The sequence below is a fragment of the Clarias gariepinus genome, chromosome 13 (assembly GCF_024256425.1).
Source record: "Clarias gariepinus isolate MV-2021 ecotype Netherlands chromosome 13, CGAR_prim_01v2, whole genome shotgun sequence".
Lineage (NCBI taxonomy): Eukaryota > Metazoa > Chordata > Actinopteri > Siluriformes > Clariidae > Clarias > Clarias gariepinus.
Window position 1 is genome coordinate 14699622 of NC_071112.1, and position 27934 is coordinate 14727555.

At 38.9% G+C, this 27934-nt stretch overlaps 2 protein-coding genes across 7 annotated transcripts in view; one reads left to right on the top strand and one right to left on the bottom strand.

Annotated features, from left to right (window-relative positions):
- cdc42bpaa (CDC42 binding protein kinase alpha (DMPK-like) a) overlaps positions 1-3264 on the top strand; it is a 57771-nt gene extending 54507 nt beyond the window's left edge. For all 4 annotated transcript variants that reach the window (XM_053509277.1, XM_053509278.1, XM_053509280.1 and 1 more), the window contains one exon: positions 56-3264. In XM_053509277.1, the coding sequence (XP_053365252.1) occupies positions 56-187 (132 nt within the window). In that variant the 3' untranslated portion in view covers positions 188-3264. The remainder of the gene's footprint in view (positions 1-55) is intronic.
- A 483-nt stretch (positions 3265-3747) lies between these two features.
- fzd3b (frizzled class receptor 3b) lies at positions 3748-27709 on the bottom strand. 3 transcript variants are annotated; one of them, XM_053510545.1, is made up of 7 exons: positions 27457-27709; positions 24901-25498; positions 16102-16298; positions 13395-14412; positions 8203-8351; positions 6762-6995; positions 3748-5525 (listed from the first exon to the last, which is right to left on the bottom strand). In XM_053510545.1, exons 2-7 carry the CDS (start codon positions 25153-25155, stop codon positions 5309-5311), a joined length of 2070 nt encoding a protein of 689 aa, XP_053366520.1. In that variant the 5' UTR covers positions 25156-25498; positions 27457-27709; the 3' UTR covers positions 3748-5308. The 3 variants fall into 3 exon arrangements, with proteins under 3 accessions (XP_053366520.1, XP_053366518.1, XP_053366519.1); XM_053510543.1 differs by having other exon boundaries at positions 6762-6998; XM_053510544.1 differs by having other exon boundaries at positions 6762-6998; positions 27638-27691.
- Between the last annotated feature and the right edge of the window lie 225 nt (positions 27710-27934).

Here is a 27934-nt window from a genome sequence, read left to right on the forward strand (position 1 = left end):
GAAGAGAAAGAAGATTTTTGTACATTTGTGTAAATGTTCTCTTTTAAATCTCTAGGATTCAGATTCACCAAGACATTCAACAGCCTCCAACAGCTCCAACCTGAGCAGTCCACCAAGTCCATCATCCCCACATAAGAGCAAGTCCCTGTCTCTGGAACGCAGTGAGCATCCGGGCTGGGAGTCCTGAGTGCCGTACGTGGCACTGACCCCCCTCATCCGGCTCTCTGTACCACTCTCTAGAGCATCAGGATCCCTTCAAGCTACAGTATAAAGAAAATTTTGATAAAAAAGCAGCAGTGACTCTCAAGGAACCTGATACACTACACTAGTGGTTATGTGCAGATAAGCCCTATATTTCTTTGTGCATGTGTGTGAATGTGCGTTCACACACACACACACACACACATAATTGCAAAAACTGGTCCAATATGCACATTTGACTATATAGCATTTTAAAACCCTGCTTTTGCAGAAAAATTGCTAACATTTCCAGTAGATTTCGAATTACTGGGGTGAAAAGTTTAAATGGTTTTCTTCTAACTTATTACAAAGGTTTTATCTCCCAATGATGCTACTATTTTAGACATTATATTTTAAGAGTAATGCAAAAGCTACACTTCCCTCAATATTAAAAAAATATCTTATTAAACACTAAATACATCACGGTCGCCCTTTGCTTAAAAACAAGGTGAATTCAGAGCATGATTTAAAGTTGTAATGATTATGATTAGAAGTGCTTAGTACAACAATTAATGCTTAGAAACATAACACTGACACATGATCGTTCCCAACCTCCGCACTACATTTAAACAGACCTCGGCACTCGGTGCCATGCAGCTCTTTCATATTTAATGCTCAGAATACAGTAGAACTAGAACGATTAAAATAATGTACATAGAGTTTAAGTAGAGTATAATATATTATGAAAAATAACACTATTGTGAAAACTGACTTGGCTTGGAGAGTGCTGGCTTCCTTTGACTTTAGGTCAAGAGTTTTTAAACATTAAAATGCATCCATGGTAAACTGAATAATTTTAGCTTTATCTTATCAGAACCTCTACAAGTGTCCATAGTTCCACCGAATCTGCCTGGATTTTATTAGGGAAACATGTTAATTGAGATGTCCAAATGTAACGATAGAAACACCAGGCACATGCATGCACACACACACACACACACACACACACAAATCCTGTAGTTCCAGAGACCGTTATAGCGTAGAGAAACAATCCCTCCGTTGCTTAGTGGTGAATGTATCAGAAAACGTATTGCAGACACCTCCTTCTTCTTCCTCTCCTCGCCTGTTTTAGTGTGCTTCACTGTTCCTTTACTGGAGCAATAATGCTGTTTCCAAAGATTTTGTTTTGTTGTGGTTGTTAATTTTTATTGTTTGTTTATTTTTATGTTTAGTTTGTTTTAATGTTTCTATGACTTGCATAACTCAAAACATGAAACCAAACTTAGCCTGGGTGTGGATGTACATATACAGTATAATCTGTATGTTATCATGGGTTTGATGACACTAATGTCACTTGTGTGACGCTCACAAAACACAATCCAGTTGAGCTTGAGAGTGCTTCTCCCAGTCAAGGGAGCATTCAAGGGCTTGAACTCATTCACTGGTGCATTTATCTGTTGCCTCTACTTTTGTTACTTCTGTAGCCAGTAATTACAAAGTGGGGCCTGGGTGGGGGAGGGCGGAGGTGTTTTTTTTTATTTTTATTCCTGACGTCGATGGCAAGGTGTAAAAATAACTATTAATTACCAATTTTTTTAAAGAGTTCAGGGACAGCGCATAGTTAGACTATCAGTCACCCCTGGACATTTTTACCTCAGATTTACGAGGCAAGCCATTAATTATAGTTAGCTTTCAGTCAGAACAAGCTTTTTGTACTATATCGCTCATTCCATGCATTTTTTTTCCATTTTATTAATTTATATGGATCATATTTTGTCAGAAGACATAACTCAATGCAAATAAGTTCAATTCTTTTGGCTTATTTTTGACATGATTCCTTTTAAGGTAGTTTTAGGGTCCATTACTTCATGCTATGGGAAACAATCTAGAAGTTACCCAGATTCCAGATTTCAAACTTAGTTTACAGGGGCAAGAAATGAGTTTTCAATGTAAGAGCACAGCAGTTGTATATTTACATTTACTGTAAAATATAGACTTAGCAAAACGGTTCCTGTTCCTCTCAGTACATTGCCATAGCTCTGACAGCGTTGTATCTCCTGAACTAGTATTTAAGGGATTTCCATGAATCGACCTGATTATATACTATACCATGTCTTTTATTCACATTAAATTCATTAACTCCAGATTGATATCATGCCTAAAGGACATAAATAATGAGGGACAGTTGTGTCTGAGAGCAAAAACTAACCCAAACAGTCTACACTGGAGTCAAAAGATCTTCATGCAGCAGTATTTTAACATACTGTGTCGCAAACATGAGAGAAATTTACTGTGGGCCAGTCTAGTAAACCCAGCACATTGTATTCTTAAATTAGCAGACTTGCGATGCCTGCTCTGGTTTGGGATCATACTTATGTGGTATTACTTTGTCATATTTATTCCTACTGAATCTAAGCGATCATACTCTAATTTAAGCTTAACGCAGAGTGCATTTGCCTTGTGGAATTGAGGCGCTGTGAGGGATAACGTTTCTACAAGCATGATGGTATAACAGGAAGCCTGTTTGAGATGTTACTCAGGTATGTTAGAACCAATGATTTATTTTATTATAATGAGAAATAGAGAGCAGGAGGAGAACCAAATCAGACACGTCTCTGACATTTGGTCATTGTGTAGGCAAACACTAGCGGGAGGTGCCTTAACTGAACTCAGTGTGTATGCTGGGTGATGTAGTAAGAATATGGATTAGACTTAAGGGAACTGATTACAAAACGAGGGTTCACTCTGCCTTTGTATATTACAGCTATTTCATATCACATAATATTTTTTTGTTTTCTGTTTTCCATTTTGTTTTTGTAAGAATATGTACAGTTTTGCATGTCAGATGTATTCACTTTAAATTTTATGGCTGGATTTTTCCAACTGTTTTTACCATATTTTATTGATTTGTGTAGTGTGGACACTTGGGATGTGAACAAGACAGATACCACACTTTTTTTTTTTTGGCACATGCTTATTTAAGGTGGAATGTCATTGAGTTTATATTTAATTAGCCACCACTCTTTTCACATTGAGAACTCATATCTTGACTGATTTGTTTCAATAAAATGGGGAACTGTTACAAAACTGAATTTCTTGGGTTTTTTTCTGCCAGCAATTTTACAGTGTTGCTTTGGGATAAGACATCTGACCTCCCCTTAAGATACTGTAGACAGGACATAACTGGTATGTAGTTATTGCTGGGGATATGAATATAATTCAACCGACCATGCTAGTGTGATGGAAACAATATGATGAAGCACTCCATCATAAGTCTTAAGTGGAGATGTAACTTCATCTGTAAATTACAGAATTTAAAATCTAGAAGTATTGGGATTTTAAGTGTATTTCTTTTTTAAATAACATTCTTAAAGGATATTACTACAGAGGGAAACACTATCTCTGCATTTAGCTGTGCAGGATCCCAGAAATCCAACTACATCTGAGAAGTGGAGGATTTGTGTAAATTACTTTTGAACCATTTTTCCATGTGTTTGAAACAGAATAAAAAAAAAATGAAAACGAAATAGCATTCAACAGAAATTTTATTACATCATAAAAAAATTATCTGAAATTTTGCAAGACCCTAAAATTGAAAAGCATATCTACACACATTCAACAGCTAGCCACAGTTAAAGTGCTAAATCTTCCTCCCTCTACAAGAAGCTGCAGTCCCTACAGTATAGATTATAAGTTGATCCACAAAGTATTAAGCATACGTTGGAGACTGAAGGCAAAGAAACTAGACATGTAGTAGTAGCTGTTAAAGCGTGGTCATTTTACAAGTCTCAGGTCCACAGTCACATTTTCAGGCACTAAATACCACAAAGATAATTCACTTTTGCAACAGGTAAACGAAAGCACTGAGGATAATTACCCAGACATCTGGATTTAGCTATGATTTAACAAAATTATAACTTGGTGCAGCTCAATAAAAATAAAAAATAAAAAGAGACACTTCAAATATGACAAAATATTTATAACTTGATATAAATGTGTGTTCACTTCTGATTTCTGTACCAGAGAAGCGCCTGGATGCAGAAGTATTTTACAGTGTTGCACATTTACATGCTTACAGTAGGAGCGCACATTGCATACTGGAGTGACTAACAGAAATGTCAAGCAAAATTAGTTTTAAAAGCTTTTTGCATATAGCGTGCAGACAAACTTGTTTATTTCCCAGAATCAGTTAAGCACACACTTGTGCACAGTCGTGATGCCACTGACTTCAGTGTTTATTAATGTAGATTTCCAAATGTTTTCTTGCCTATTATGGTATGTTGTGAAAAAGCTGCACTTTGCAAGTCATGGCAACTCTCATAAAGCTGAATCAGTATATAATAATTAACAGGATCATGATCGCAGGTTAAATGTTTAGTGAGGTTGAGGCAGGTGTGGGATCTCAGGGCTGATGAGGTAGGCTGATGGAGCAGGGAATGGTGAAAGTGAGGTTTTCAGGTTTCTGAGGAATAGTACTGCAGTAAATGTACAGAAACACATTACAAGCGCTAATGTGAATAAATCTTTTTCTTCATCTTTGAATATATAATTGCTTGCCAGAGGCACATAATTGCCAAGTACACTAACATTTGATTCAGTTCCAACTTTTTGCTTGACTTTGAGTGCTTAAACAAGCTAAAATGTAAAAGCTTTGCACAGAGTGGAATCTGGAGCTGCTCAGACAAGATGCTTAGAGCTGTGAGAGATAAGATGATTACATAATGAAAAACCTGTAAGTCAGCAAGTAAAAAAAAAAAAAACTTCTCTCTAAGCATCAGCTGCTCGCCTTTTTTAAAATTAGTTTTTAACTGCCATAACTGAAACTTTTGCAGTTCCACAGCAGGGGGCAGAGTAATGCTGTAGTACTATACTCACTTGCCCTGAACTTCACAGTATCAAAAAAAAAAAAAAAAAAACTGTCTTACAAAGTTGTAAAATGTACCACAGGGTGACGCATTCCTCCAAAGGCTCTTCTATACATGTAAAATACAGAAACTGTGCACCGGTTTGAGTGCAGTCTTTATTTAAGCACCTTCTCCCTCTGTAGAGCATCAGGTCTCTGGTTCTTAAGTCCACAGTACGAAATTGACACCGAGGTGTCGCGAACTTAAACTGAACTTTCCAGTGATTACGCACTCATTCCGTCTTCCTCCACAACTCGGTTCATGCTTGAGCCGTGTGTTATGTTGGCAGGTGTTGGATGGCTTAAGTCCCTTGTGCTGCTGTGCCGTGATTGGCTGTCGAGTCGGTGTAGGCTGCTGTGACGAGATAGTTGCTCGTTAAGGCGAGGCATGCTCCCGTAAGGTGGGCGTTCCTCCATGCCTCTGTGGCTGGTGGGAGTGTACCTGCAGGATGAGAAGAAAAAAAAGCAGGACAGAGTTCAGTTTTCTAACAAAACAAGCAGCATGAGATCACTCAGTCCTACAAGTCTGAACGTATCAGACTTCTACTATTACGTAAATGATACTTTCTTTCATCAGTTTGCAAATCTGCCTTTTTGTATAAATTTCAGGCAGGGTTAGCTTCTGTCCTGCTGGGTATACTGGTGGTGAGTAACCCTATACACTCATGACAGGGATGATCACAAGGCAACATTATACATTTCATCAAGATTACAAAGTGGGCTTATATACAGTACTTACATTCTGTAAATAGAAGAATAAAAAGTTTGGACATGACATGAATGTGGAGCAAAAGGTCTGATTTTCTGAAGAATTACTGAATTTAATTAATGTACTGATTTGGCTTCCAAATTTTATTCTGATTGAGCATCTGTAGGATAAATGAGCCCGATCCATGGAGGTCACCTTTAGGTCAGCTGTTTGGTGAGCTACACAGCAGTAGGCTGGTAACATTTTCATCTGGTTGTTAGGTTATCTTCACAGTGTAGTCCATTTTCTAATACTGATGGAAACCTTTCATGCCCAGTCAAATGTCACATCCTTTGCAAAGCTCTGTCCATAAGACCAGATTGCCTCACACGGCCTCTTCTGCACACTGATTTAAGATCTGTATTACATGTTTTAATGCCTTCATGTATTTGTGAAGAAAATGAGTACATGGGTATAATTTTATTAGAATCACTGCAGTTAGATTTAATGCCTGTTGTATTCTCAGTCTCTTTCTCAATAACACACAAAATGCTCTCTCTTTCTTAAAATCATATACAAAGGCCTGACACATTTCCTTAAGGTAAGGTTTACTAAATCAACATAATATCTTGTCACGGTTGGTTGAAAAATCTCATGTCTAGGACCAGATATAATGGGTGCACAGATTTCTGAAAATAATTAATATGACCAAACATGGACATACAAGGTTTTCATCTGTTAAATAACTACATGCTATTAATCCATTTATTTTCAGTCCTTTTCACCATTACTGCAGATACAGTAATGTAGAAGAAGCTTTTTAATATACAGTAAACCTGTAATTCTTTAACGGCAGGCCGAATTCCTGTTATAAAATAATAATAAACCATTTTAACAGTGCTGTTGTACAAATAGATACAATTAAAATGGATGTGAAAAGGCGAGCCCTCATCCCCCCAAATAAATAGAAATCAACACACTCGTCCTCACCTGCCGTCACGTGAGCGGTGCAGGCTGCCGTGGTAGCTGCTCATCTTGCTGTGGACGCTGCTCGCTTTGCTGCGCACGTCATCTAACATGGCCAGGTGAGTGGAGGAGGCGTGGGTCGATGTGCCCTGTGTGGATGTGCCACGTGACTTTCGAATAATGGGCGTATTGGGATCACGCAGCAGAGCCTGAGCAAAGTCGGGCTCTTGCAGAACCTGACGGCTGTTGTTCTCCGCACTGCTGCAGGAGGATAAACATACACGGAAAATGTAAGAGTGAAAGTGCTATTTGAAATGAACAGAACAACAGTGTGGACACCAGAGCAGAACAGTAAAGACTCTGTCCTGCTTTGTGGTGTAGTCTGGGGGGAAAAAACAATATATATAACAATACAATATCATTCAATATTTCCTAAAACCAGTTTGCTTTAAGTTTAAATTATCTCACAAAGATGCTACTTTGGAAACTTTGACATTTCATTAGGGACACTACATAAATACTGGACAGCCTCCATTTTCCTCAAACAAGCCTCAATCCACTTTGACTTCTTCATGGCATTAATGATAAATTATTAATCGATCAATTGCTGTTACAAATTACACTACTTAAGGTATAAGGCATTAAAAGTATTAATAATATTTGTTTTTAATATTAATCTTCCATAGCTCACAAATCTCTCATGCACAGTGCTGTAGGTACAACTCAGATTTTATCCTGTTTTAAGGGTTTATCTATCTCACTGACTCACAGCATCAGGCAGCCAGGAGTAGCTCAGTGATTAAGGCATTGGACTACGGTTCGGAAGATCCCAGGTTCAAACCCCACAACCACCAAGTTGCCACTGTTGTGGGCAAGGCCCTTAACCCTCAAGTGCTCAGATGTATAATGAGATAAAATTGTAAGTCGCTCTGGATAAGCGCATCTGCCAAATGCCTAAATGTAAATGTATAGAAACAGTAAGCGAAAATATACAAATTAAAAACCATATACATATAGAAGATGCATACCAAACTCTATAAACGGATACATCACCAAAATATTTGCAATCACTGAGCACTTCTTTAGGAATAGTGAACTAATACTGGGTAGAGACGACCAGTGCCGCACTTTTTTAAAGCACTTGGCTTCCGAGGGTTGTTGAAATTCTGGTCCATGTGCACAAGATTGCATCAAGCAATTCCTTTAGATTTTTTAGATGCAATTTGAACCTGCAAATCTCCTGATCTACTGGATTCCTATTTAGTGACTGGAAGGGGAAGCACTGAAGAACCTTGAATTTTCCGTCATGTTTTTGAACACTTTTTTAGAAGATTTTAACATTATCATGCTGGAAGCACCCATTTTTGAATATTCTTTTTGCATTTTACTTGTGGATTTCTGCATACACATGCTGTCTGAACATGAAGTGGGGTAGTAGCCAGGTGCTCACTGGATAAGGACTTACTCTTTGCGTCTGCGGCCATGAAGAAAGCTGGCCCACTCGAAGCAGGTTTTCTTACTTCCTACCCAGAACACAGAGGGGATTCCAACAACCAACACCATCAGGTACTTCATAACGAAGAGAACCAGGTCAGGCCTGCTCGTCTGCTCCACCTACACACAAATGCTAGAGATGTAACTGAATCAACACTATTCGGAATGAAGAACGACATGTTTCTTAACATATACAGTACACACACACACACACACACACACAGCTACAAAATTCCACCTCAGCAAATGAAAATATTTTAAATACAGTAACATTTATCTAGAATAAAACTTTCAAGCTTTACATTTTATATAAATTCTCTTTACAGACAATTTGCTCTGTTCTAAAAATAAATATTTAAACTAAGCAAAATGAACTGCTGATAGAGCAAGCCTATTTCAGTTCTAAGAAAAGGTTTGATCATTTTGCTTTTGGTTTATTGCAATAGGAAATGTACAGGTTGGGCAAAAAGTACCATGAACCATGATGCATTTTATTCCTGCATGATGTTTTTTTTTTTTCCTTTTTATTTCAGACCCAGAATGGCTTCAAAACCATAAATAATAGAGCTAAGGCCACTCTACTTGTTTTTTTTTTTCTTTGGGGTTGACTGAAGTCAGGAGTCTATAACCAGCATCGGCCCAGAACAATCTCTGCTCTAAAGATGGGTTAAAAATGTTCACTGTTCTAGTCAATACACCAGTACTGCAAAGTCAGAGGCCATCAATATAAGCATTTGTTTTAATTCTTATTTTACTTAATAAATTTGCGCCTACGTGGGAGGTTTTACTTTCATTAAGACCTGAAGCTCACACAATAAAAAACAGTGTTTATTAGTCACTTACTGTGGGCAGGTGCAATAATTTAGCACAGAGAATATAGGAGTACAAATGGACACCTTCTGGTTAAACCCACTTAATGTTTAAATCTTAATACAGATACAGTAGATACTTGGAGCACTAAACCAATACAGATAGTGGTAATGTTTGGTGTTCTATGCAGTTGCTGTTCTATACAGTTATGATTGTACTTATAAAATCCTCCCACTCAGTCCTAGGCAAGGCACAGCTACAACCTGCTACTGCCAGATACTGTATATGAGGTAAGAGGAAGCATGTGAATCTTTGAGGGATGAGCCATGGGATAGGTGTTAAAACTGGTGTGCTAACTATCAAAATTTGGCTAGAAAATGATCAGCATGTGAGCACAAACCTGTGATACACCTGTGAGACTATAGATTAGACTGCACTGAGAGTTCACTAGACAATCAGATATAAGGCGTTGAAAAATGAAAAATGAAGAATGAAATTATTTGACAACACATGGTGAAGAACACAAACGTAAAATGAGCAGCTTCCAAAGCATGTGAAAGTGAAACATTCACTGACACAATTAGTACTTACAATACAGTCTACACTTTCACACTTTCAGGAATTTCTGACAATTGGTGGGTTAAATGAGTAAACTGTAGAAAAACAGGAGTAGATTCATTTTAATAAGATCTCATCTGTAATATCAGCTGTTGCGGGAATGCGAGTGTCTACACAAAGCATTTACTCAGTTCACACACACACACATGCTAGAAATCCTTATAAAGAGCAGAAGGAAAAACACACAAGCCGAGTGTTACCCCTTCTTCAGTGTTATCTCCTAAGTGTGACATGAAACTGTTAAACTTAGTGCTCTGAAGAGACCGAACACACACTGCAGACATTGAGACAGGGCTGAAAGTTTCTGAGCAATGAGAGAAACCTTTTCTTGATGTGCTGCAACACGCCTTCAATTCATAACAAGCAGGGGGGAAACGATCTACAGTACTATTGGCCATCTTCTAAACAAATCACTGTTTTTATTAGGTGAACAGTTACCCACTATTATTATTATAGACAATATGTCACTAATGCCAAGTTACAAAAAAAATTATAATAAAAAAAATGCATTCCACATAACAGGACATGAAAGTGAGGTCAAAAGTTCAGCGCATGCTGCACACACTAGCTAAATCAGATCACCGGTGTTGGCTTCATGCTTTTAGTTTACAATAATCCAGTTGTTTTATTTATGCATTTGTTTCTTATGCAAATTACCAACTGTATTATTTACAAATTTAATAATAAAAATACATGTTTTGCCATACTAGGGGGTGCTATGGTTTTCCTAGGTGTAGCAAAAGCACCCCAAGCCATGCCCTAGCACTGGCCATTATTACAAACTGCCCAGCGTGGGTTCTTTTATATAAGAAATTTCTCTGGATGTTATTAAGTGTTAACTGGCTACAGGCATAACCATCGGTAATGGTTAAATGTAGTAGACTTCTTTCCCTCTATCCTTATTTTTTCCATTCATTCGGTTATCTTAGGAAATTGTTTTATCTGGAGTCTGTCTTTGGATACGACATGGGACAGATGGTGGGCAAAATCACTACAGATGGTAAGTCAGTCTATCGCAAGTCAGCTAGATTGCTCTGTATGGAAGAGTATCATTTATTTAAGGCCCTGCATTTCTCTGACCTACTTCAAAAGGACCATCAGACAAAAAGCAATCAGTAACACAGCATGACAAACCTGTGGGTCAAAGAGAAAGAGCAGAGGCTCATACATGTACACCTATATAATGCAAAGCTCTGCCCAGGTGCTATATAATTATTAGCTCAGTGAAAGCAGGTCGACTGAGTGTAGGAGTGTATAAAGAGCTTGGTGAGGCAGGGGGAGGAGAAGAAAAAGGAGGAGGTGACGGATTCTATCCTGCGCGTGTTGGGCGAGCAAGTAAGAAAGAGACCGAGCAAGTTTCTATGTCACGTGATGCACACGGCTCTAGTTGGATCACTGTGTTATTGTGCATTGAGAAAGGCCAAGGGGTTTAACATTACACTGAAACATAAGCGCAGTGTGTTACTGTCGTGTTTCCAACCAGAACATCTTTTGACAAAAACTTTGAAAAAAATAAATTAAAAAAAATAAGTTATTCAAATTATACTGTGAGGGAGAAACAGTAACATTTAAATGAAAGATGTATGAGAAAATATATTTGTGAAATCCACTGACTAGTTGGTGGTTTGTTTGAACAAACTCTTTTTAATGTGTGTGTAGAATTAGAACGAAATGCAGTTTATAATTAGTAGGGACGTGAATCATTAGGTACCTGGTGATACGATTTTATCCCAATATCTACAGGCCTATTTCATTTTTATTGTGCTACATACATATACACACATACACACAGTCGTGGCCAAAAGTTTTGAGAATGGCACAAATATTAGTTTTCACAAAGTTTGCTGCTAAACTGCTTTTAGATCTTTGTTTCAGTTGTTTCTGTGATGTACTGAAATATAATTACAAGCACTTCATACGTTTCAAAGGCTTTTATCGACAATAACATGACATTTATGCAAAGAGTAAGTATTTGCAGTGTTGGCCCTTTTTTTCAGGACCTCTGCAATTCGACTGGGCATGCTCTTAATCAACTTCTGGGCCAAATCCTGACTGATAGCAACCCATTCTTTCATAATAACTTCTCAGAGTTTGTCAGAATTAGTGGGTTTTTGTTTGTCCACCCGCCTCTTGAGGATTGACCACAAGTTCTCAATGGGATTAAGATCTGGGGAGTTTCCCGGCCATGGACTCAAAATTTTAACATTTGGTCCCCAAGCCACTTAGTTATCACTTTTGCCTTATGGCACGGTGCTCCATCGTGCTGTAAAATGCATTGGTCTTCACCAAACTGTTGTTGGACTGTTGAAAGAAGTTGCTGTTGGAGGGTGTTTTGGTACCATTCTTTATTCATGGCTGTGTTTTTGGGCAAAATTGTGAGTGAGCCCACTCCCTTGGATGAGAAGCAACCCCACACATGAATGGTCTTAGGATACTTTACTGTTGGCATGACACAGGACTGATGGTAGCGCTCACCTTTTCTTCTCCGGACAAGCCTTTTTCCAGATGCCCCAAACAATCGGAAAGAGCTTCATAAGAGAATATGACTTTGCCCCAGTCCACAGTAGTCTATTCACCATACTTTCTGCAGAAGATCAATCTGTCCTTGATGTTTTTTTTTGGAGAGAAGTTCCTGAAAGTTTTTGGAAGCCATCTTCCAAAAGTCTTCGCCTCACTGTGCGAACAAATGTGCTCACACCTGCCTGCTGCCATTCCTAAGCAAGCTCTGCACTGGTGGCACTCCAATCCGGCAGCTGAATCCTCTTTAGGAGACGATCCTGGCGCTTGCTGGACTTTCTTGGACGCCATGAAGCCTTCTTAACAAGAATTGCACCTCTTTCCTTGAAGTTCTTGATGATCCTATAAATTGTTGATTTAGGTGCAATCTTAGTAGCCACAATATCTTTGCCTGTGAAGCCATTTTTATGCAACGCAATGATGGCTGCATGCGTTTCTTTGCAGGTTACTATGGTTAACAATGGAAGAACAATGATTTCAAGCATTACCCTCCTTTTAACATGTCAAGTCTGCCATTCTAACCCAATCAGCCTGACATAATGATGTCCAGCCTTGTGCTAGTCAACATTCTCACCCAAGTTAACAAGACGATTACTGAAATGATCTCAGCAGGTTCTTTATTGACAGCAGTGAAATGCAGTGGAAAGGTTTTTTTGGGATTAAGTTAATTTTCATGGCAAAGAAGGACTATGCAATTCATCTGATTACTCTTCATAACATTCTGGAGTATATGCAAATTGCTATTATAAAAACTTAAGCAGCAACTTTTCCAATATTTATGTAATTCTCAAAACTTTTGGCCACGAAGATTATATATATATATATATATATATATAAAATCACAATACAAATGGAATGGGCGACCGCAAACGTGCTAATAATTTAGAATCATGAGCAGAGTGTAGCTGGACTATTTAAAAGCAAAATAACAGGTCTTTGAGGGGCAGAAATCTGGCTGATAAGCAAGTGATCAAATACTTATTTGACACAGTAATTTTGTAAAAAAATATATATATATTATATATATATATATATATATATATGATCAAAACACATCATTTGAACCAGAATATATGAACACTATTATTATTATCATCATCATCAATAAAAATGTTAGACATTAAACATGCTAGATGTTAAATATTTGAAGCCACGGTGGCTCTCAGTTGGACTGGTTCTGCTATAAAGTTAATGAGAATAAGATGGTAGCAGTGTTACCTGATAAGGGCAGGGGATGTGATACTCTCTGCAGCGATCCTGAACCCAGGTGGTCTCCCACAATGGACGGTACGCCTGTTCATACAGGTAACAGCCCAACACCGTCAGCAGTGGCACCAGATAAAGGACGGAGAAGACGCCGATACGGATCATGAACTTCACCAGTTTGTCCTGGTTCTCCTTCTCCAGAGGGATCTCCATTCGGATCCGGTTTAGTGCCACGATTCCGGCAAGAAGCAGAGACACGCCGACCAGCACGTCCAGGCACAGCGGAGCGAGCACGAACCAACGCAGGGTGTGCACGTCGTACAGTCCCACAAAACATACGCCACTGATGTTATCACCCTCGATCTTATTCATGGCCAGCAGCGCTACAGTCAGCACACCAGGCACGCCCCAGGCACTAGCATGGAACAGCAGGGCTTTCTTTTCAATGGCCTCGCTGCCCCACTTGGGCACAGCAGCCAGGAACCAGGTGATTGTGAGGATCACCCACCACACGCTTCCAGCCATGGTGAAGAAGTAGAGCACCATAAAGAGCAGAGTACACGCTTTGTTATGGGAGCCCTGAGTCACTGTGGACGCTCTGAACTGGGCGGGGCTCGCTGCATTACATGCCACTCGCTCCTCTAGTAGAAAGCCCAAGAAAAAGACCAGTGACACCATCATGTAGCACACGGCGTAGAAGATGATGGGCCGCTCTGGGTAGCGAAAACGCGTGACATCGATGAGGAATGTAAGAAACGTGAAGAGTGTGGCGGACAGGCAGACGATGGAGATGACGCCTATAAAGTAGCGGGCGAAGGTGACCTCCTCTCGTCTAAAATACATGTTGGGGCAGGGAGGGGAGCAGTCACGCACACCCAGGAATGTGTAACCCAGCTCAGGATCAATCTTCAGCTCACGTGGACACCAGAAACCGTAGTCTCGCCCCACTGTCTTGGGCAGCTCATCTGAGGTGTTCATGGTGGTCATCATGTCTACAGCACGGGGATATGGCTCGTCACAGTCTGGGAACCTTGGGTCAGGGGCACAAAAACATGAAATTACTGTGAATACACACCAACAAATACTGCTGTGTTTTTAGATGTAAGAAAATATTAGTTAACATTTAAGCATTTGGCAGACGCTCTTATCCAGAGCGACTTACATTTTTAGCTCATTACACATCTGAGCAGTTGAGGGTTAAGGGGCTTGCTCAAGGGCCCAACAGTGGCAACTTGGTGGTTGTGGGGTTTAAACCTAGGATCTTCCGAACCGTAGACCAATGTTTTATCCACTGATAGTGGATAAGACATTGTTTATAGTTTGCTCATTGCATTTGTGTAAAGTATTATAATTGAATATATTGAAGGCTGTGCAATGTTCTAGGGGTTTGGACTGCATATGGAATAGCTTCAGCTACAAGTGAGGAAAAATTTAGCGGCATTTCTTAGCATTTATTCTTTAGGGTTTTATTGTCTGCACACCTGGAATAAAATAAAATTAAAATGTTAAAAAAATGTAAGTAGAAAGATCATTCATGCATTTTATTCACAAATAACCTGACCTTGCATGTTTGTACAGAAATATCACACATAATCAACATTTTTACTTTAACATTTGTATGGTGTATTAATAAATATCACTATTAGAGAAGGGGCATCAGTTATCACGATTATTTCAATGCCAATTCATTTATCACCACATTGACTCCTTTGACATTGGGGAGTGGTGCAACAGAAATGCATTTTCATGGCGTTACATGTTTAATAGTTGGGAGCATCACCTTTTTCTTCAAACTCTGAGGAAATTAGCCTGGATACCCACATATTACACACGCTTACACCAGTCTCAAAACACCATGGGCGATAACTAGTACTGAAACACAAGTTAGAATCTGTGCTTGACCACGTCTGAAGCTGCTGTTTACTTTTGAGGCATTTCTCTAATTGCTTAGGAAGTTGTTCTGGGCTCTTTGGTTACCAAATGGTTTATATTATTCTTTTAATTTGTAATTAATTTTCCTCTTGCAGCCACGTCCAGGGAGTCTGGTCCTTAAACTTCTGAATAAACTGTGGTCATCAAGATGCTTGGAGATAGTCTTATAGCCTTTACCTTTAACATGTCCCTATGGTCAAATTATCTTTTCTACGGGTACCATAATTTTTGCCCAGTTCCATTATTTTTATTTTTTTTATTATCTTTTAAAGCACAATTCAAAAGCAATGTCTTATTTTCATCATTTAATTATTAGTAAACTTTTATTTATTATTACTTTTCAAGTTAGTTTGCCCCAGTTGTTGTTAGTAGTTGTTAGTTTTAAGTTAGTTTAGTGACTATTTTAAGTTTTTCTTTCATTAACAGAAGGGTACCAAAAATTTTGTCCCTGCTTTTTGTTTAAAGTTAAATGTTAAACTTTTGTATTTTAAGTTATTTTGTATTGTTTAAATGCTGCCCATTTAACTACTCATGTTCAATTCACCTCTAAAGTTGTTAAATTAAGCTACAGTATAAAACTTTCAAATATTTTTGAGGTTCAAGGTCTTAAAATTGTAACAAAATCAGAACAAATCCAATCTTAAAATTTGGTAAAATTTACAGAATTGCAAGGTTAAATAAAACACCACCTAGGTATCATGATAATATCGTGTCGGAGGGTGACTGGTGATTGCCATCCCTAATCATCACGCAAGCATTATATAAGACCCAAACCTTATTCCTTTACCTGCTGCACTCCATCTCCTCAGGCCACGAAACGCCAAACATATCCATTAGCTTGTGACAGTCTCTTCTCGAGTGGACACACAGGCTGCGACATGGCAGCGACATGCGGCCGTACTCCGTACACACGGGGGCGTAGAGCGAACACAGGAAGGGCCTCAGGTCTGGAGAACACTGCAGGTTCACCATGGGGTGAAAAAGCTGTGGAGAGAGATGAGTGGAGGGTCAGACTCGGCCAAGAGCCCTGTGACAGAATGACAGTTCTCATAACAGCTCGCTGCATGATGTCAGCGCCACTCACTGGAACTAATCAAACCAGCCTGGCTAATGAAACTATTTTTTTCTATTTTGAACTGAAAAAGTCAACCATGAAGTGTGAAGATAATGCGTGGAAAAGTGCTAAACCAAGACATATGAAGTGCACCATCAAACGAACATTCATTCAACCGAATACAGCACTCCCAAGTTTGTTAAGAAATCGTCATGTCTGCAGAGAAAGGCAGCCCTGCAAATGTTTTCCTCTGTACTGTAATCCTATGCCCATTCCTGAGGCTCGCCAGCCTGTGGGTGGCTCTGACTGTGCTTTTGTGTCCCCAAGGAGACTAGTGCATGCTGGGAGACAGAACAGCTGCAGAGCTGGGCATTAACATGTAAATCTCTGGAGAAATGAACAATGCCCTTCCACCTGGGGCCAGCCAATACACATGCACTTCCTGCTGGGGTCTGGCCCTTTATCACCGGCCCGTTGCCTGGGGGGGGAAAGAGGGACATGGACACACACACAGGAACAATGCTTTTCACTGACAAGTGCTGAACTCCAAGTGTCAGAAGCTTTTCATTCAATAAGTAATCTAGCTTTTCACAATTTTATTTAAATAGATTCGCAATGCTGTAATTTCTGCCTATAGACAAGTTCATATTTGCACACTTAAGGGATCTGTATTGAAATAGCAACACAAGGACATCACAGGGTACTGAGACCTTCCATCAAAAACAGGCTGTTTAGCAAAAGCCATCATGTAACTGTGAAGCTTCCATTTATCTAGCCTACTTAAAAACAGGTTTCATAACACACTTTTGTTTAAATATAGACAAATCACAGATCACAACTTAGGACAGCCGATGAGGGAAATGTATTTTATGGAGAAAGATATATGATATATTTTGTATCGTATGAAGTGATACAGAGAAACAATTAACATGTACAAAAACAAAAAAGTGTGATAGATATAATAATGCCAATTCCTGTATATATATTTTTTGTGCGAAAGAAAAAGTTGGAACGTATATTAAAATTCACATGAAAGAAAAAAAAAGATCTCATCAAATTTAAAGGAATTAATGAAATATTCAGTTTGCCTCTAAGATGGCGAGATTCAACAGAGACCTAAAGACGATCAAAACTTGCTGATTTTTACGCCCATCAGACACAGCTGTAGAAAACTACAGGAGAGTGCTGACTCTTTTGTTTCAGTCATGTAATATTGATTTTGACATTGCCACGCTGCCTCAGTGCCGCTCTAATGGTAAAGTCTGTAAGTGTTTTTTTGCTTGCCAGTTTGAAAGGCTTATATTACAGGACTGTTGCTGCTGAAACTTTAGTGCTGCTGAAAGCTGAAGTCCACACTGCATGTACATTATTCATGAACCTGGGACTGAGGTAGAGCACCAAAGCAACGAATGCAGGCACATAAAACTGCATGACAATTTACCAAACTTATGTTAACTTGTTTGATATATTCACTTTTCAAACATGCTGGTCAAAATACATAGAGATTCAAAGTGAAGTTAAATTAAACCAAAACTGTAGACTTTCTAAAACTTTTCAATATGAATCTAACCCATTAATATTTTGACATTACTCTATAAAATTTTTCTACTTGTGCCACCAGAACACAATCTGGACAGACTTGAAAAGAAGAGAATTGAATGGACTATTAACGACATGCCAAGTAGTGTTAATCATTGTCCAGGGTTAATGGATGCATTAAAAGAATAAAAAAAAAAAAAACAGGGAAACTATTCTCTCTCTTTCAGGCCTGGGGCTGAGATGCTGACATTTACACTAATGTCACAGCCAGACGGAAAATCACAGCACTGTGTTTAGTAAATAAAGATTAAAGGTCTTTAGTTCTCAAGGCAAAGACAAAAGCGAAAAAACGGTCCCACGCAAAAACAGAAGGAGAAAACATCTTCCCTGCATCTGTTTTATTAGTACGAGATTGTCACTCGTGCACTCTCCAGGCTTTTTAAAACATAACTGGCCTCAATATTGTACATGTATCGTGGGTACAGCAAGTGTATGAATGCTACACACCGGTTATGTTGAGTGGTGACGATCTTGCTTTACTGCCCCTCACTTTATAACCAGTGTGTATCTCCTCCTGAGACAAGCTACTGTGGGACTGCAGGGCTCCGAGAGCTGAAGCCGTCCAGACAGCAGAGGGCACGTTCGACATGAAGCAACCTCTCCTATTCATCGGTCCTCACTTGAGCAGCCAAGTCATTCAGTACAGAACATGTGTGTGTATTTACAGTGCTGTGCAAAATTTAAAACAAATAGAAAAATAATTAAAGTTACTTAAGTATATCGGAAAAATGTTACAGGCTTTAGAGCTTCAGGAACTCTCTTACATACACCGATGTGAAGTTTAAAAAAAAAATTCTGGTAATTTGCCACATTTCTTCAGCTGAAATCCCGGACAGCCATCATCATGTTTCTTCTGAAATGCAGTCTATTTCATAACATGATGCATAAAATTAGTTTTTTGAAATATTTTTAAAATGTACACTTGTTCTTCTCTATCACACTGATGCAGAAGACAATATGAACAAAAACATCTATAATCTGTATTTACAACAGGCTTCTTCTGTAAACTAAACTAACTCATTATATCATCATCCATGTGGAGGAGATGAAAAGAATCTGTTCTTAAGACAAAAGAATGCGTGTGAATAATTAATATGATTGGCTCATATTATATTCCTGAAATGCAAATGCGAGCATATTATCTAGCTTAATCTCTGTGCCTAAGATGCTAATTGGTAATTAAAACGTTGCAGCATCGGATCTGATTACCCGGCTGCTATGCTAGGCAGCCCACGCTGTGTAGAAGGAATGGCAGGAGAAACGGGGTGGGCTTTTTTTTGGCAGGAGTGAAAAAGAACACATTTGTCTCTCACAGATGCCAACAGCCACTCCTCTTCAAACACTTAAATGAAAGGATTAAGTTCCTGCCTGTTCTTTCTTTTGTCTAAGCTAAAATTTACTTAAAGAATCAATGGAGGTTTGGCCCTCAAGTGTATGACAGCTTTCAGTGCTTCTGGAGCTACTTGTGTGTATGATGTGTAAACGCGCCCAGCTATTCCAATGGTGTAGTAAAAGGAAAGATTCAGGTCAGCGATCAGGTTACAGCTACAGGTATTCGCTTTGAGGCTTATAAGTAGGAAGGTGAAAAATAAAAGGTTAGAAAAAAAAATCAAGGGGGGGAAAAAACTAACACGAAAAATGGAGAGAGAGACAGGACTGTACTCGACTGACAGCTGAAGAAATCTCTGATGTAGATGTGTTTGCCTCTGGAACACACACACACACACACACACAGATTACACAGACTGACAATGTGTCACCTTTTCCTTACTTGGGGCTGTGATTACCTCTGAATCAATGTTACACACACACTTCATAAGACTGTCTGGAACAATTTAAATATCCCCATGTGAATTTTAAGGATGAGCTGTTAATTAATTAACACTAAGTAGTTTAACCTTGAGTAGACTTGCATGATAAATACATTTCCTTACCAAACATGTAAACTGATTATGAACACACAATCCTTTAAGAGAGTTGTACACCTTTCTGTCTTTCCCTCACTTTATTTCGAAGTGTCTCTTGGAACCAGCTGCATAGGTAATGCACTTGGCAAGCAATAATATTTGCTCTCGCGAAGAATACATTGCAGAGGAAATGTTAAGAGTGTATCTGGATGACAGTCTCTTGCCTCCAGCTCACAACCTTGTCACGAGCTAAAAGTCTAACTCGGTGAAGCATGCACAGATTTTCAGCTTGCTCATACACTCACTCATTCGTCTGTCCTTTTCTGGAAGAATTATTATTTTTTTGTACAACTCTGTCTTCAATTGTGTTCAGGGTGTGGCAAATGCAAACAGTTATGACATGTTTACCAGCCTGCAGTCGGTGTCGGGACGTAAGAATGGATCAGCTGGCAGCATTAAGAACTCTTAAATGAGGATGTGAAACGGGCAGGGAAATAGCTATGTGAGTGACATGGAAACACTGCGGTAACTCTATTCATGGTGAATAAAAAGCAGCATGCAAGGACAGACACAAAATAAAACACAGCCTGTCTGTCCAACCAAGATAAACTTCATCTGCACCAACCGATTGGCTCCGGGTGGCCCTCCACACTCTCACACAATTGTGAAAAGACCGGCAGCCCTGAATAGTTAAAACTGCCCAGAGGGGGAATTATTTCCTTAATATTTGTTCTTTTCTCAATCTTAAAGAAGAAAAGGAGAAAAAAAAGGGGAGACCGGCAGCTCCCACACTCGCTCTCTCCTGTCATTCACTAGTCCTTGAATCAGGGGTCTTTTTCTGGTCATGTCTTTCCTCCACTCTGCCTGTCTGAGGGCCACATTCTTCCCCTGCCTTTCCACCAGTGCTGCCATGGCAACCACTGATGCAGAAAAAGGCTGGTTTAAAGAGAGTGAGTCTTTGATGAGGCCTCATCCTCTGGGGTCAGGGGTCACTGGGAGAAAACACCTCCTGAGAGCCATACTGCATGTCCTTTTGTGGATTCACAATCGCAAACGGTTTCCATAGCTCCCCCCCAATAAGCCAAGCTAAAAAGCGGGAACTGCTTGCTTCCGAATAGAGCCTTGCGAGGTATCCAGCAACACACAAGTACGTTACATTAACAGCTGCTGTTTACACATCTATGACCTCTGTAACTAGGGCTTAAATATTTGGTCAACCGTATTGATTTTATATTGCATGATATAAAGTCTTACAGTGCAGAAACTAATGAGACAAACCACTGCTTTCACTTGTGCGGCTGTACACATCACCGCCTGTCTGTCTGAGCGACATGACAGATACAGACAATTATGTAAAACATTTATGTAATCTATAAGCAGGGTTAGTCACTAATAATTTGTCACTCAGTTATAACATGATCAAGTCAATGTTCACGATAACGCTCATGTGTGTTTCATATCACCGTGGGTGGTTTCTAGGTAACAGATGTAAAAGTGTTCACAAATTGCTTTCAAAGTGTGTGTGTTTTTTCGGTTGTATAGACAAACATGACTTTGGAGTCATTAAAGAGTGCTAGTTCACAAAGTTTAAATAGCTCTGCTGGATTTTGATGCATATGGATATGTGTGTGTGTGTGTGTGTGTGTGTGTGTGTGTGCTAATTTTAAACAAAATGAAGTTATCTTTTATGCTTATATTTCAAAAAAGGTCAAAGAGCAAAGCTCTCGCTATGTTAGTAATAAAAAATTTTTGCCACAGATTTGATTGTAGATGATCCTGCAGCCATGTGAAAAAAAACCTTAGTTTTCTCAGTTTACAAACTAATTGTTGGACCCCTGAGGGACTTTAAAGATAAACATTATTATGTTCATGTAATGATTGGTTAGAGACATAAAATGAAGACCAAGTGACAGTTTTACATGAGATACGACAGCATGTAAATAATCGTCTGAATACAAACACCACACAACTTTTTGGAGAAAACAAAATTGAGACTGAATGAACTCTAAGTTTCACATTAATCTCAAACCTGTTGTGACTGGCTGTTATCTTTCATGAATACAGTAGGTGTGATCTACCAGACCATGTAAATAAGAGTGGAACAGAAAGATAAGCTTCTCACACACTTGCAGAATCATTTAAATTAAATAAAAAGGGGTTTTGGGTTCCTACCTACAAATTCATGCTTTGATAGGAAACCTGTTCATGCTGGAAATGTACCAGTGAGCTCTCTCTCTCTCTCACACACACACACACACACACACACACACACAGGCCTGTCATTATCAGTCATTCAGAGCTCACGTCAGATCTCATAGTTCCTGCAACCCAGCTGCAGTCTCTGAGCAGCACCCTGCAATCAGCCAAACACACTTTATTCTCCAGCTCAATCAGTCTCTGGTAAAAATGTTGGGTGGATATGAACAACAGTTCTTCTTCCTGCTCTTTTCAAAAATTCTGCTAGATGTGAAACGTTCATTGTTTAAATATAGTAATACCATTACCAATACCATTATTTTTGCATTACCTAAATATTGACATCACAACCTGTTGTCCTTGTCCTTATTTCATTATGACTTGGTGCCGCTTATGATTAGCAGGACGTCTATATTTTCTTAACAACAGGCTAAAATTTAGCAATGCCTCCAAATCATCCAATGTTAAAGCCTTCTGAAGTCAGAAGGTAGTCATCCTCAATTTAGCTGTGTGTGTGTGAAGAGGATGATGTTCCACCACTGAGCTTACTGGTTTTGGGGATACATTCTGAATGCAGCTCAATATAAACATTCAAGACAAAGCTAAGCTATAGCGTTAATTCATTATTTCTTACACAACACCTTGAACAAAGAACCTATTCCAGCCTCCTCATATCAAAATGTTACCTGTGGTTTTAACAAAGCTATATATATTTAAAGAGTTTAATACATTTTAGACTAAATAGACACAGTTATATAGCGAGATTAAGTCTGATTTAAGCATCTGCTTATTCCTGATCTCCTTTAAACCAAACCGCACAATTATATTCTTTTACAATAAAGGGTTCATCAACATTAACATCCAACTGTGAAAGCTGACAGAATTAAACCCAGATGGAACTGAAAAGGTCATATTAGAGCTAAGCAATATGATAACATCATGATGCACTTCTTTACATAAGTTATACTTTTATGAGTATAATTTCTACACTTCAGTTTGAATGCCTTTATAATTCCACTGTTACTCAGTGTAACAGGCAACAGGCTGTACAGTATAATCAGAATTATTTTGGTTTCTATCATTTCTTTTTATAAATGCATACATTTTTGTTCTTGGTAAGCGGATAGTATAATTCAAATCAATAAAAAAAAAGTTTTCCTTTTGTGATTTGTATGCCGTGCTCATTAGTTGAGTTATTTTAATCAAACATGGTTATCTTATCTGGGACATATCAATGTCTTTGAGCGACCACATTTGGTTTTCTGTGCATGTGTAATTTTCATTTGATGTGCAATTGTATTTTATTTATTTATTATCTTGCCCTCTGTCTGGCACCCGTGATGGATCATTAACTGCCATAATTACTACAACATCGATTGTTTTGAGTTGTGAATATCAAGATGATATTTTACCATGTTGTATATATCAGTCTCAGTTTCTAATACAACATGAATGCACTGAGCCTGAGCGAGGGTGGATACTCTCTGTTCCCATTAACTCTGAATGGCGCTATGCTGGCAGAGGAGGGGGAGGGGCTGCTTTATAGCACTGGCTCTGGTTTCTCAGCACACAGAACATCCCTAAAGTAATGTAATACAAATCCAGAGGGAATAGAGAACCCGTATGACAGATGGGCATTGACATGGCAGCACCCTGCACTCCGGTAAGGCCCACATGACCTGCCGTATTGACTGGCGGCGGACACGCTGCTGTATTTTTACAGAGCTGCACCGGCACCAGCTGTGCACTTCACACTGACTATGGTAATAGGAGAAAGAGGATCATTCAGCACCTCTAATCAATCCATCTACAGTAGGCATTAGCAGATTATGAGGCAGAGAACACTGCTGGCTGACAGCATCATTTCCTCCCACTGTATCTGGAATAAAACATCCTTCAGTATTTCGGCAAGACAGCAAAGGAGCAAAATATACTTCATTGCTTCCTATGTACGTGTGTGTCCTCTTTAACATTTATACTAATTCACTAGTTCTACTAACAGCATTAAGAATTTGTAGAATCATGTGGTATAATGAACAGATCCTTAAATATAAGTTTTTTGTTAAGTTGTTCATATTGCATAGTCACTTTAAAATGCACAAGGATGCCAAATGCTGCAATGAATAACCTGGAATGAATAAACATTCTAAAGGGTCTCCTGAAAGTCATAATGCATTACATTTGAGTAAAGGTCCGCCTCTAGATAACTGTGTGTTACTGTATATAACATCTGGTGTTATGCATGTAACTGAACTTTGAAAGTACTTAAATGATCTTTCTAAGCTTCCTGATCCAGCCATAAGAATGATTTCAATATGTTCTTTTTTTATATATATTCTTAAAAGTTGCTTGTTTTAAAAAGAGAGAAAGAGTGCAAGTATGAATGACTTCTAAGACACCATTTATTCTACATATTCTTAATGCTCCACAAGTAAACATATATTTAAAACAAATGGCTCACTAATGTGACAGGAACAAGTCAGACACATCATCACCAAGGAGACTACAGAAGGCTTTTCTACCGTATTGTCTGTTAACAAAAGACGGTGTATTAACTGAAATATGAATCTAAATATCCTATTAAATCTAAGTGCCTTAAAAAAAAAAAAAAAGCATCTGTATCACCTTACTTGTTAGAACATTATTTTTGTGCCACTCATTTAATATTGCTAAAAATCGATTGCTGCTTGATTATTCTCTTGAGTCGGTATAGAATGACAAGCTACAAGCTTACCTAACAACAAGCTCCATGGCAACCCTATTTTCCCCTCACCTGCCCACACAGACCAGCAGGGAAAGAGAGAAAGACGAAAGTGAAACGTCCACTTACCTCCATGGCAAGGGCGGCCGTCTGCTGGTCATAGTGGTTGAGCAGGTTTGGCATGAAGGTGGTGTTGTAGGGGAGATCCTGGCACATACGGAGTCCTATGGGCTCACAGGTGAATGTGCTGTGGCTTTCTACAGAGTCAATGAGGATGGCAGAGCTGCAGGAGAACAGTGCTGAGGCCAGCAGTGTCCATAGCAGCCCCATGTCCTTGCAGCAGAAACCAAGTACAGGTACTAATAAATCCACCTCGAATCCCATTCTTCAATCACAAAATGCAGCGTGGTGAGCCTGGCAGGGTGTGTAAAATGAGCATGGAGCTAATTCGTCTCCTAATGGATATCCACCACACCCAGAAAGTCAGGGAGGTAGACTGGGCTGGTCCACTGCTTCCATCCCCCTGTGTGAGACTCACAATGCCCTCTTCAGTGACTGTGTGTTGGCCTGGTGCTTGCTCCAGTGCACACTTTGATCAGTCACCTCAAAGCTCAGGCATTCGTACAAGTGCAGTGCTAACAAAAAAAGATATTGTCTTTCACCATGCTGTGCATTATGGTCACTAATAAACAGCTTGCATCTCTCTCATCACTGGCTCAAAGAACACCTGCAAGATGAAACAACATGTCTCAGAACATTACAAATTACTTGGAAGAACAAGAAGAATATTATTTAAATATTACATACATAAAACAATAATATAGTACGTTTTAAATAATAAATTCTATTAGTTGAAACTGAAATAAAATTATATTAAATCAATCATTTGAAAATGTTTCATCATTAAACTTTACTATTGTATTCATATTTTTTGTTTGTGCATCTCATTTCATGTAATAATTATATTTAACCCCTATTTATCTCAACACTTATTTGTGTTGTCCTGTTTTACAGACATTCTCACTCGCTCTCTCATCCTTATTGCTTTATCCTGTATTCAGGGTCGCAAGGGGCCTGGAGCCTATCCCAGTAGACTTAAAGCACGAAGTGGAATACACCCTGGATGGGGTGCTAATCCATTACAGGGCACAAACATACATACATTCACACCCTACAAGCAATCTGAGAACAGCGATTAGCCTAATTCTCGATATTTTTAGACTGTGGAAGGAACCCACAAATCACAGGGAGAACATGCAAACTCCACACACACACACAGACCTGAGGGTAAACAAACCCAGACCCTGGAGGTGCATGGTCACAATGCTGACCACTAAGCCACCGTACCACCTATAGACATTCTACAGTATGTACTTAAAATATCAAGTAAACAAGTAAATGAAAACAGAACAAGTGAAAAAAAAAACAGTAAAAAAATATGACAGTAAAAGAGAGTATATAGTTATTGAACTATAAATGTATTTATAATTAAAAATAAAAATGCTAAATATTAATTTAAACTTGTATAGTCGCTTGTAAAACAATTATATTTATGTCTGATATTACTACACACACACTGTATATACAGGATGACACAGAAGGCTGGATCCATATTTGTTTTTCCTCATCTGATTTCCTTACTCAATTTTCCTTTTAATTTAAATTAAAGACAGATAGAAAACTAACACTGAAAGATGCAACAGATCCAGATCGAACACCACGCTTTTGCATTTGTGGTGTGATATCGGTAGATCAGAATCAGGCCAAAATAATTTGTAATAAAATGTAACAATGTCATCTGGTACAATATCATGATCAGCTCTGATACAGTAAATGTTCAATATCCTTTAGTGTTTCCCACAGGTGTAAAATATATTTGTGGTGTAGGCATTACCTGCTAATCAAAAGTGGTCTATTACATACAACAATCAACAAATACATATCACCTTTAACACAATATTCTTTTTAACTTAGATTTCTATTGATTTCATATTTATAATTTCGTTCTCTCAGACGAATTTGTGTGGTATATAAGAATGTGCTGCAATTTATATATTTAAAGACATTTAGATCCAGTTTACCCGGTATATCATGAATACTTAATAAAGCACTTTTAATAATAATAATAATAATAATAATAATAATGCATTCAGATAATTTGTTTTTCAGCCCTGAACATCTTTCCACTCACATTGAGCAATGTGTCCAAAAGGTCTATGATGCCAACTCTGTGACTGGAAACCCACCCCCCATCCCCCCACAACAAACACACACACACACACTAAAAGACATGACAAGGAATGACTCGGTTATCAAAAATGTACAACATAGAATACATTAATCAGTACAATTTATTTCCGATTTAATAATTAGACATTATATTAATGTCGGCTGACAGTTTAACATGGAGTAACCAAATAAAATTACAGTGTACAATTACTGCGTTATAACTCTTATAACATCAAGTCTTTCCTCGTTTTGCCCCTCTCTCTATCCCCCTCTCTCTCTCTTACCCCATGACCTGCCGTTTAACCCCTCAGCCTTTCCCCAGCATGCGCGCGCACAGGGCAATAATACACTGACGTGTGCTTTTCATTTTAAATAAGACAAACACACACACACACACAGTCGTGACTCAGACAAGTTCGCAAACATTGGTTTATAGATATAAAACTGAAACTTTACCGCTGATACGCTTTATTCTTCATCTGCTTATCGCCGTGTCTCTCAGTGTGTGTGACAATACACCGCGTCTTCACTGCAGCAGCTCACAGCGTCACACACGCCTTGTCTTACACACACCCACCCCACACACACACAACAGAAATGCCAGAGAGACACCTGTTTCTGGCCGAACCGAGTTTACCTGTGCGCCGCGTCCACACTGTAAACCGTTAAACGCTGATGTTTAAACGTCCTGAGTCAGACCCTCACACACGCACGCGCCCGCACGAGCCGCTGCTCGCTTTGCATACTCCAACCGAAACCGCCCCTCCCCTACACACAGGCCCCGCCCTCCTCTCACTGCGCATGCTCCAAAGATGGACTCCGCCAGGGCAGGAGTTCAGGACATTACATGATGAGTAACCTCAGCTTTCTAATAAATAATTCCGAAAAAAAAACATATTAACTTTAAATTTAACGAAACTCTGGCATCGAATAA